The sequence below is a fragment of the Ambystoma mexicanum genome, chromosome 10 (assembly GCF_040938575.1).
Source record: "Ambystoma mexicanum isolate Mex_15411 chromosome 10, UKY_AmexF1_1, whole genome shotgun sequence".
Lineage (NCBI taxonomy): Eukaryota > Metazoa > Chordata > Amphibia > Caudata > Ambystomatidae > Ambystoma > Ambystoma mexicanum.
In genome coordinates this window covers 1,627,056,963-1,627,069,418 of record NC_090932.1, presented here as the reverse complement: position 1 = coordinate 1,627,069,418, position 12,456 = coordinate 1,627,056,963, and the positions used below count along the sequence as shown (strand labels likewise).

The window sequence follows — 12,456 nt, the reverse complement described above, 5'->3', positions numbered from 1 at the left end:
GTACTCCTTCATTAAAAGTATTGGCTTCCTGCTGAGAAGCGCTGGTACTGTGTCTTTCAAATACAAAAAGTGCAGGTAAAAGTACCTGCTTACTATTGGGAAGTGCCAGTACTCCTTCATTAAAAGTATTGGCTTCCTGCTGAGAAGCGCTGGTACTGTGTCTTTCAAATAAAAGAAGTGCAGGTACTCAGGATCCGCAAGTACCTGCCCAGTTAAAGCAGTGGTGACGTGGTATAACGAAGTATAGTATGACGCTGCACAACACACTATAGGGATTTTATTTATTCATTTTATTGTAATTTCTATAAAGCGCCGCTCGTCCGTGGGCCTCGGTAGCATAACATAAATGACAAGATATAGACATGTGCAGAATTAAACAGTAAAACATAATACAATATGGCCTAGCTTTAGATAGCATTGTATTAAACAGGACAAGCACAATATAGCATCACATAGGAGCATATCAGAATAGCACAGCGCGGCAGATTAGAACAGTAGAAAGCAATAAAATAACACATAACGCCACATGAGCATAGCAGTACAGCATAGCACAGGGGTGTACAGAAAAACGTAACGTGACGCTCAGTCAGAAGCTTGCCATGGCACAGCACAGCATCAACGACAACACAATTATCAATCCACGTTCACGTAGCGCTTCGTGCTGGACTGCTGCTGCTTCTAGGCAGTGTTTAACTGAAGAGAAAATAAAAATATGTTGTAACCTGAGCCCTCCGCAGAGACCCATTACATCTTAAGGGGGAGCACACCACAGCATTATACGATATGTGTGATTTGTCGATTACCGGCGGTAAAGGAGATTAAAGGGCTGTGCTACACAGCAACGCATTAAACAGAAATACAGCACAGCAATAACACGTCGTAGCATGCTTGCTGGCAACGCATCATTAAATGGCATGTTGTCGCGCGTGGTGCAGCGGCGCGCAGCTGTGCAGCCTGGCATCACACCACACGGCAGAGTAGCATCCATCCACCGCCGGCGTGCACGGGCTGCTCCTGCACATGTGATATCCACCCCAGCCCCCCTCCCCCTCGGAGGACGCATCTGCCGGCTCCACCTTAAGGCTGGCAGGCCGGGCGGAGGGGGCAGGCCGGGCTGGGTGGGATTTCCTGCCGGAGGTCAGCTGCACCCTCTGCTCCCTCCCTCTCCCCGCGCTCTCCCTCCGCTGCCTCCTCCTCCCTGCTCTTATTGTGAATAGCGCCCTGTACCGGGGGCGGGTGGGCGGGAGGGGGTGCACGCCAGCTCTACGTGCTTCGCCGCCGCTGGCCCCCCGTAGCCCTCTCCCGGGCCCCCCCACCGTGATGTGTGCCGTACAGGATGCCCAGCAGCGCTGCAAAGACATTTAAACCTACCAAGTACATCCCGGTGTCCACGGCGGCCGCCCTCCTGCTGGGCTCCAGCAGCCTCTTCTTCGTGTTCACGTGAGTGCCCCCCCCCCATCCCCGCCATCCCTGTGTGTGTGTGTGTGTGGCTAGCAAACAGTAGCGCCCAGAGGCCCAGGCGGCCGTGCAGGGGCTGCGCGAGGGAGCAGCCGGGCAGGCATTATTTGTCATCAGGGTATGGATTACACCCCCTGTGTACAGTCAGATCAACATCACAGGCGGGGTGTGTGTCAAACCGGAGACCAGGCAGGCTGTGTGTCTGGGGCAGGAGGGCTGCACACACCGAATTCACTGTATATGTATCTTGAGATGTTTGTAAGAGGTTGAAACAATAGCACTGAGTGGCCATGGGTAAAGCTGGAGACCATCTGCAAGAGTAGGGAGGGCAGTCCCCATTGGCTTGAGACTTACCTGCCATCACGTTCTTTGAACGTCAGTGTGCGTGAATGTGTGTACTGTGCGCTCATAAGTAAAGCTGGAGACCACGCAGGCTCAGAAGGCAGTCGACAGATAATACGGCCGTCTCTGCCATCAGGATATATGGATCTCTATGTATCCTTGTGGCCATGAGCCAATGGCATTGTTTTGGCCATCGATAAATCTGGAGACCACGTGTCGGGAGAAAAGGGGCAGCCGTGATTGGTGTATTGTAATGCCTCTCCCTCCCTGCCTCCTGGGCGCTTTGAAACAGTATGTTCTTATTGTATAAGCGCCCAGCAAGCAAACAATAAATAAATAAATGGAGAATTACAGGTTGTATGTACGTAAGTCTGCACATAGGTACTCTGAACAGCAGTGCTCAGCGGCCACGGGTAAAGCTGGGGACCATGTTGTCAGGCTCAGTGTATGAAGGATATCCGTCTGCAAATATTCATGTGTATTACTGTATAAAAATGGCGCTGACTCACTATAGGTAAAGCCGGAGACTATGCACCAGATTCATGGAATGTTGTGCACGGTTCAAAGTGACTTTGCACTGCCGACACAAACCCTGATTCATGGAAAGTGTTTGAGGTGCAAATTTCCTTGTGTACTGCAATTAGATGATGTGTAGAGTGGTGTGCACCCGGGGCTGTAGCTGACACGGTGCAAGTGACTATTGACTTACTCACCTGTTGCAATAACACTGACTGCGCGCGCCAGGCTGAAACTGACCACCGCTGCCTGCGTGCCCGGAAGAGGCTGGTCATACCAGAATACACTGACCCTCGGGCCACGGTTGTCACATGGAGCACAGCTCTGAGTGACCTTTGCTGAACCTAGACGCCATGTGGGCCACAGCGCCCGGGGCACCCTGGGTGGGCTCTGGCTGTACCCCACAGCCAATCGGGAGTGGCCCAGGAGCCTCTCCGATTTGCGCCCGCTGCCTGATTCACTAATCCTAAATAAAACTGGAGCAGATGGGGCGGAGGGGGTGGGCGGAGCAAATTGGTGTTGCACAGATTTACTCACAAGCATCCTAGCTTTCCTAAAGAGGCATGTTTATGCATGATCTCCTCCGAGTACATGGAATAATAATAATAACTCATCACCCAATTGAAATTGGGACTCATTTATTTATTTGAATTTATAAAGCGCACAAAGGCCCGGTGGCATCGTGGCGCTGTTACAGTGAGCTTGCTTGGTTATAGTTACATGGCATAGGAGAACAAAAGAACAGTTGTTACTTAGTAAATAACAGTTGTTACATGCATGCACATATGTTGACAGACAGTAGCATGGAGCAACCATAGGTAAAGACAGAGACCATCCAGGGTCTGCCTATGATAGACAGCCTGGATAGGAGCAGCCTCGCCCTGCTTGTCAGGCTTTCAGATTCTCTCCTTAGGGTTATATGTACACTAAATAGCAGCACTAGGCGCACATTGGTAAAGCTTGAGACTGTGCAGACCCTGCATGTCCGCAGCAGTCAACGCACGGCGAGGTGGTCGACACCTTAAGATGTACTACGTTACATCATGGAACACTAGCACAGAGTTGCCACGGATACAGACTGATGCCATTCACGCTGTGTGTGTCCGGGGACACGGGCATGGGTGAATTGGACGTCCTTACATGCACAAGCGTCTCCACTTTCAGCTTTCCAGATTTATGGACTACAGCTCCCCTGATCCTTCACCATTGACTATGCTAGCTAGAGCTGATGGGAGTTGTGGTCCAAAGCATCTGAAGAACCCAAGGTTGCAGAGCACTGCAGCAGGACCCATCTGCCTTCAGGATCTCTCTCTGTATATCTGCGTACGGAATATCAGTGAGCGATCAAGGGTACACTCGGAGACCATCGGAGACCATCCAGACTTGTGTGTCTAGAACAGCCGGGTAATGGATGGTAGGGATAGTCTTGGCAGGCCTTATCGCTATATAACATGGCACCCTGCAATACCCTCTATAAAGCCTCACAATAACTTTCTTATCACAGGCTAGTTGTGACGTCAGTACTGACCTGAATAATGCAATGATATCACTGCTTTAATGGTAATCAGTTCTTACAGTTGAATTGTGACGTCACAATGCTTGGGCTATCATTGAGCAGACGTCATGCTGTTCCTGCAACACTTAAAGCTATGGCAAGTTTTTTAAATGTCTTACTCATCTGCTGATTGATAAGGTACATATTACGATAATATGTTTATTTTGTGCTTTGCCCATGGCTAACATGGCAGGGCAAGCCCCTTAGCTGCATGCTATCGTTTGTTAAGCCATCAAACTTTTTTAGATGCATTTTATTAAACCGCATAAAGTATTTTTTACCAACACATTACACGCTGCATATTAGCGCTGTTTTAAAATCCACACTGATTCTACGTTCATTCTGTGTCTCAACATCTGGAAGGTCTGTTTTGTTATATTAGATCAGAGTCCTGGCATTAAAGGGAATGATATTGTGTAACCATGTAGTATAAGGAATACAATACCCCCACCGAACGTTAAAAGGAAATTGCAAGTCTCCTTGGGGTTAAGCTGCCTGCCTTATCGTCTTGTTCCTCTGTTTGAGCACCGAACTCCTCTGCGGCTTGCAATATCCTTATAAAGTGTATTGGGGGGCGGTGCTTCATCCTGTATAATTGAGTCTTTATGCTTCACACATGTTCTAGATGGTATCCAGTCATAATGTCGAATACAATAATGTCGAAAGTCAAAATGTCGAAAACATTTAGTCGAAAATAAAAATGTCGAATTACAAAAATGTCGAATTTTTTTCGATTTTTTTTCGAATTAATGTTTAAATAAATAATTAATTATAGTTTATAAAACATAATTTTTTTTAAATGGTTAAAGGTATATCCATGGTGGGTGGGGGGGATGGGGAGGAGGGGGGGGGGTTGGGGTAGGGGTTTGGGATGGGTTTTTTTAATAATTAATTATTTAATTGTTTTATTAAATTTTTTAAAAAAATTAAAGGTATATCCATGGGGGGTGTTGGGGGGGATGGGGAGGAGTGGAGGGTTGGGGTAGGGTTTTGGGATGGGGGGGTTGGGGGGGGACCCCCCCCAATAAAAAACGTTAGTATGTGTGACATTTTACAGTTATTTTAACATTGGTTTTTCGATTTTTTTTCGACATTTTATTTTCGAAATAATGACTTTTTCTATTATATGTATGTGTTTTCGACATTTTTGAATTCGACATTTTTTTTTCGACATTTTTGTAATTCGACATTATTTTTTCGATATTATGACTATAAACCGTTCTAGATGTGTCCTAATTCTCCTTTACACATCTTTTGAAACACACAGAGGTAATGTCTCATAGCTATGTTTGTAAGGACCTGCAGAGTCAAAAGTAGCTCCTGGAAGCTGTTGGTGCCAAGCTAACCAGGCTCCTCTGGGCTTCAAGCAGGAAAAAAGCTCACAGAAATTTCAATTCTTGTATTCGTACATGTGTGTACTTTATATATGTGTGCGTTCATATACATGTGGATACGTAAGTATCTTAGGACTAACTTAGGACCGTACCAATCAGCCGTGGCTCTGAATTTTTAAGGAATTTTCCTGGTCTAGCCAAGAGCAAATGCTAGCGCCTGGAAGGACAAGGTGGAACGACAGACACTGAATTAGAACATAGAGAACGTCTTCACTTGCCATCCTTTAGCTCTGATTCTGCCGTCGCTACGATGTGGGCCTAGAGGTGTGTCCCCTCCCAACCTCATTAGTCCCCTGTTGCAGTGCCTTCTCACTTGTAACAGTTTTCTGCTAATTTTACAACCTACCAACCTACCTAGCCGCTTGCTGATGAGGTCTCGGCCTCTGCACGCCCATTTATGAGGCTGTATGCAATGCATACAACGGGTGGATAGATAGATGGAGGGAGCGAAAGGTAGAGAAGCGTAATTGGCATCACATAACACTTCATGGTTTGTAATTGTATCAATATACTGGAGTGACAAACGACCACCTTATAAAAAAGAAAAACGTTTTATTGACATCTCAAATCCTCAATGAATTCTCACTTCTATAAATGATAAACATGTTGTTATAGCACATCTTTTTCTCATCAAATGACCCGCCAAAGTTCTCTCTATTTGCACATAAAATCAATTACATTTGGTTAAGGATGACAAGTCACATCACTGCTCTTGAGTCGATCTACAATGCCCCAGACATGGGCTTCAAACCATATGAGCGTTTCAACACAAAGAGTCCAGTCTAGCCCAGCATGGGCTCAATGGCACAAAAAACCCTTTTGTCCCATCCAAAGACTGCTTAATTTACATCACAATTCACAGTAACACTATGAAAAACATTCCGGGGGTGACCCAACTAAACCTTAAGTTCGGATCTACAGTAACCAACATGAGTCGATGTACTTTCATCACATAAAACGCAGGCGCATTTCGACTGCATCAAAATAAAAGAAGACCAAACTTTAAAACACAGCATTCAAGCCAGCAAAACCCATTGCAAATAAGGTGTCACTCAAAGGCAAACACCCCCTGTAATTAGACCCCAGGGCATCAGCACCTCTGGACACAGCAAGAACCCCAACCGGCGCCTGTATGTGGGCTTCAGGGTGTTTTTATAGGGTAAATCTAGAAAGTCCCTATTTATAAAACCTACTTGTCACTGGAGGGACTGTCTCCCAGGTTCTAATGCAAATGTGTGTAGCAGGGACATTAAGGTCTCTCCCTAAGTAAGGTGTGATGTGTATCAACAACTTATTTTGTATATCTCCTCAGCATTAAGCTTGGGTACATCATTTCAATGCTCCGTGACTTATCTGTCGCACGCAAAAAACATGCATTGTCTCCCTGTGTCCCGTTATCATTCGGCGGCAAGAAGTGACTTGCGTGTCTAAGGCCGCCTTTATCTGTGCCCAGAATAATATTTCTGGCACAGGCTGCCCTAAAGCAATTATGTGTGTTCTATAGAAGTCTCCGCTTCTCGCTTCTGACGACTGGTATCTTAGTCCTGTTATCATAGCACAGCTAACATGTTTACACAGGGCCTCTATTCCTTTTGATGGAGAATTAATCATGAATTCACTTGCATGGCTTGCTGGCTCTGTGTGCAAGCATATATAGGCTATGCGGAAGTGAATACGTACACATGGCTGCTTGCATCTGTGTATACCTTAACTACCAAGCATTATACTAACATGAATGGATTATATGTAGAAATGAATGTAAACACATTACATGGCTGCATCTGCAAAATGAGGCTTATATAGGCCACTACAGGCGTACACACATTGAGTGCTACTTGCTGAATAAAGTGCTAAATTGCTGTGCAGTATAAACTGGCCTTTTGTCTAGGCGCTATATTCCAAGTAGGCGTCTAGCACCTTGCTTGCTAACCTGCTTCAAGGCACTATGTGAGGGAAATGCTGACTTGAAATTGTATCTCATGCGCTATTTTACCCCCTGTGGGGTAGAATGGGTCCTACCACATGCCAACTCTTAACATATAAGTGCACTTTTCTCTTTGGTGCATTTATGTGTGTTTAGAAATACATTCATTGCATACACATATGAAAGATATTTGCAGTGTGTTTTCTGTTATTTGTATAGCGTTTATGGCACTGGGAGGCTGCTTCAAAGCACTGAAAGTCAAGTTCAACACTAATGGTTTTGTATCTATGTGCATATATGTAATAAGTATGAATATAAACATGTTTATGTGAATGCATGTCCCTATTCAATTGTATTTGTGTATTTACATTCATGTATAATGATTTCCATATGTGTTGGTTTTCTTATATGTGCCTGTGTGCGTGTGCATTTCAAGAGTCACAGGCCTAACACATAACTGGTTATGTATCCCTTCTTTCAGCCTTCTAGAGGCACAAGCCTGACATGTTCATCATTGTGTTGCCACTGCTCATGCTAAGGGACTGGCCTGACATACCGAGTTTCAACTGGTCTGCACCTACAATGACTGACACTAACCCACCCCCTCCTGCCTTCCTGAGAGCACAGGGTGGTGTGAGGAATCAGGAATGAAACTTGGCACAAGTTAGACATGGTTTTGGCTAAAGACTTTTATTGATATATAAAAAGGGTCGGGAAATGCCTCACTGTCCCTGCCCTAAAGGTGTTTCCCTGCCCAAACCCAAAACTAAGGATCTGTCAGCGTTAGAATGTCCAAAACAACACCATTCTGTGTCCAAAGCACTTTTCTGACCCTCACATTCTAAGGAAATTTAAGTTGAAAAGGATAATGTATTTGGCCTTCTGTGTTTCAAAAATGTTCAAATGGTCAAAGGAATGAATTACTCCAACAAAAACTCTCTCAAGGATATTGCACCTTAATCCAAAGGGTGTTTCTCTTCCCCTGGATTCGTCTTCACGGCTTCTTGAATAATGACACTTCTTGTCTTGCTTCCTGTTTAATACCAGTGTCATGCATATGTATAGTTGGCCTTTGGGTTGTCAGGCTACCTGGTATGATATGATATGCTAGGTTATTTATAGCGTGCTTAATACCCAGAGGTTTCTAAGCGCGGACCCGGGGATTGAACCTGTGTTGCTCTGTGTCGTCTTGCTTCCAAGGCGAGCACGTTGCAGCTGAACTATCCTCCTGGGACGCTATACTCTCCTGCCAGGGTTTCCTTGTTCCCTTATAGTCACACGCTTGCAATTGCCTAGTGTACTCCCCAGCCAGGACCTCTTGTATTCAAACACTTGTCATTGCCTGGTATACACTCCTTCCAGGTCTTCCTGTATTCACACACGTGTGATTGCCTGGTATACTCTCCTGCCACCATTTTGTGCATTCACACAGTTGCTGCACACTTGTCATTGCCTGTCTTCAATTCCACTTTTGATACTTCACCACATTAACTATTTTAGCTAATTACCTTTGTCCAAAGACTATTGCTTTGTTAGTGTTCTGTTCACACTTCCAACTTTGGTAATTCACTCCCTTAGCGCTATTGGCTAATTCACATTGTTTGGTAAATATTGACATGTTACTGTGTTTCATCATTTACGTAAGGGCTAACTTCAAGGATCCCCCTTCGTGGCAAATGTACTTTTACTTTCTCACTTTCAATATCAACTTGCAGCTTTCTTTCTTTATCTGCTTTGGGTTGTTTAATTTTTAACATGCACGCCAATACTCCCCGGTGTCTTCTGCATCCCAGCGTGGACTCACCAGCTTTTCGTGGCGTTTTCTGCTCTGCTTGCAGCCCACCGATGACAGCTGCTAGATGTTCTCTTCCTCTCGCTGCTCGGCTTTCGGCTTCCCTGCTTCCAGTGATTTCTCTTGGGTGTCTTCTCGTAGGTCACCGGTAAGCGTCCTGTGGCTTCTTTCCACCGGCGAATGTCCAGGAGCTCTGCACTTGCTTCTGGCATGGAATCGTCTTCCTGCAGCCTTCCTCTGCTTGACACTTGAGCCAGTTAGCTCCAACATTTCCTTCTCAACTCCTCGGTAGCACGAAGAGCAGCAGCCCGCTCCCACCAGCAGTCTACCATTTCTTGTGGTGATCTATTTTGAAGGGCCCAGGCATAGGTGCACGAAACAACTGGAGAGTTGCCTGTGCTCGGGGCTTCTCCCGCTCTGTATTCCTCTTCCTCGTCGCAGTGTAAAGGTGTTTCTGGAAACGGTAATTCCTTTTAACTAACTTGCACGAAGATATTGGAGAGAAGATTTTAACACGTACTGAAGGCAAGTTAGTGTTTGAAAAGTGATTTACAGGTTGGTTTGAGAGAAATTCAGCACTCTCCTTTGAGGGAGCAGGGAAAGAAGCACCACAGGCCATTACAGTGATTAGTATGGGAGATTCATTCTGTAAGGGGAAAGGGGGATACCATGTCTCATCACCACTCTCTCCGGGAGGCTGTCTCCCGCCATGTGATCCTCCCTCATATAGCCGCCCCCAGGGTCAGGATCAGGTAGCGGCTGCCGTCCCCTTGCCACATCGTGGGAGGTCACTGCCGGAATGGGAGTAATGACATCATTGGATACATTATAGTGGGCTGTTTCTTCTTTCCCTGCTCTTCAGTTCCACGGACCCCGGCACCACTTAACACAGTGTACCATTTAGACCTCGAAGATTACAGTTTCTGGGGATGGGGGGGCGGGGGGGTTTCAACATCTAATATCTGACGTCTCTCTGAGCTAAACGAAGAATCCGGTACACAGGTGTGCACAAATAACGGGGTATTTCCAGGACGGGCCATGTACGCTGCAATGCTGTAATGATGTTCAAAGGCTTCATTCCATTGCTAAATAGGAGTGCGGGAGCCCCTCCACTGAGAACGAACATGGGTCACACAACCAGTTCTATGGAATTTCTTTCAATCAGAGGGTCCACAACCACGTTTTAGCTCACTTCACTCTTCACAGAGGAGAAATAACCATTTGCATATCAGTCTGGTCCCACCCCCAAGGGCAGTCCAGCACCGAAATGCCAGGCAATTCTCCTGTGAACAAGAGTACCACCAACAACCCCAGCCACACGTGTTTCGGCCTTGTTAGGCCTCCTCAGTGAGGTGAAGGTGAGCACAGTGAGCATGGAGTCCATGCCTGGATTAGTGGAAGAAATTCTGTAGAACAGGGTATTTGATGCATGTTCATTCTCTATTACAAAAAAGTAGGGGGCCCCTGTGGGCATGCGTGGACGGGGGCATGTTCATTCTCAGCAAAGCTGCTCCCACACTCCTTTGTAATTTTGTAAAACTTGGGGTTCAAGTTCACGTAAGCGTTCACGTAAGCATCCCCTGCACTTGGCGATCTCAATGTCACTGGGCCTAGTAAGATCGTTGTCTCTGTCCTCCCTCTGTTCCCCCTCCCTTGCCTTGTTGCGCCTTGAAACACTTGTGTATAGGCGCGTTACAAATGGCCATATAATATCCTATCATGGACATGTTTTCATGTGTGTCTTTTAAATCTGTTTATACAATTGTTTGTGCCTTTTTGATTGCATGTATTTATGTGGAATTTGCATAGGGTGGCAGGCATGCAAGTGTATGCATTGTATTCGTTTGCACGTATGTATTTTTATGAATGTGTGTTTTACATGTGGTTGCACCTGTGTTTTCATATTTATGTGTTCATTTGCATATATTTGTTTTGCATGTGTGATTGTCTGTGTGTGCTAGTTTCATTGCACGGTGCTGGCTGCGGTCTGGAAGTGTGGTCTTGCAGTGGTGGATGCCCTTACACCTCTTCCTGCTCTGACAGTGTTTGGTTTCCATGGAAAAGGAGCACAGGTGCTCTGATCGAAACCGCACTGGGCATCAACACTGAGGTGGACTTCATTTATATCAGAGGGCACGCAAATCATTTCTTGTGTAGCAGTTTAGTTTAGTTGCGTTTATTCATTTATATGATGCGCACCGAAACCAGGGGTATCAGGGCGCAATCAGTACAGACAATGCGAAGATATACACAGGACATATAATTACAAGGTAGTACATAGAAAAGGAATAACTAATAAATTGGTATGCACTACAAGAGTAGAAGGACATGGCAAATATATACAGAAAAAATATGCAAAATATGCAATATATTGAAATCACTTCCTTAAAGAACTCACTGGGAGGCTGGGCTTATTTTGGGAGTAATTTATTGTATAGCAAACAAGGAATTGGGACAGGAACTTTAATGTAGACAAGGCTTGCAAAATCTACTAGCCCACTCACATTGGCGAGGAGGTTTTATGAAAGTGGTACTCTGCCATGCTGGCACGCATCGGGATGATTTAAAGTTTTATTTCACATTTACTGCTAACAAACTTTGATTGCAGTAAATGGCAAATAAAAGTTTCACTGTGCATGTCTGACTTTTGGGTGGCAGCATTGCACCAAATATGAAGTGTGCTTAATGGTGACAAGCACCATTTTACAGAAAAAAACGGTAAATATATTGTCACCCATCACCATGGGGCGAGTGCATTTCTCTTAGGTCGAGTAAGTAAACTGACGAACTTGCCCTGCTGGTCTAGTGTGATTTTTAAGAATATGCAAGGCCTGGTAAATTCCTAACGTTTTATATTAAGTACTTTTTACTATTGAGTTTGACATACTGAGCCAGATGTGCTTGTTTTTTGAGCATGCAAGAATGGCAGTGTTTAAATGTTATGTTATGTTATTTGGCATTTATATAGCGCTCTATATATAATTGGTATGACCGCAAATCGCTTGTGGGTTGAACGCCCTGGGGGACCGTAATCCAGATCAGTCGAAAGAGGAGGGTAGCAAAGGGTGCTTGGGTGCACTCAATGTGTGAGCAGCTGATGCGATTGCCTGATGGTAGCTGCATCCCACCATTAGCTGTGGTGGTATTGGGAGATCAGTTGAATGTGTGCATTCAGGTGGTTGGTCTCCGAGACTGCATTCTGGCGGCATTAGGCCTGTGTATGACGCTTATGTGTGCAGCTAGGCCGATTTTATCGTGGGGTATAGCTGTGTTCTAGCAGAATGTTGACGTGTTCATGGAGTATTGTTCGTATGTGAGCAGCTAGGCCGAAATGTGTAAAGCGCTGTCCATTCCGAAAAGGAAGAGGGTGGACCTCCTCGTCTTATCACCAATTATCATAGACACAATGGGAACGGCCAGAGGCATGCACACAGGCAGTAAATGCAAACGAGGAACACACCTGCAAACGGAGCGT

At 45.5% G+C, this 12,456-nt stretch overlaps 1 protein-coding gene across 1 annotated transcript in view; it reads left to right on the top strand.

Moving 5' to 3' along the window:
• The first annotated feature begins 998 nt into the window (after positions 1–998).
• Positions 999–12,456, top strand: part of ZDHHC8 (zinc finger DHHC-type palmitoyltransferase 8) — a 346,441-nt gene continuing 334,983 nt past the window's right edge. Inside the window, exon 1 of the mRNA XM_069620016.1 lies at positions 999–1,440. Within this exon, the coding sequence (XP_069476117.1) occupies positions 1,337–1,440 (104 nt within the window). The 5' untranslated portion in view covers positions 999–1,336. The remainder of the gene's footprint in view (positions 1,441–12,456) is intronic.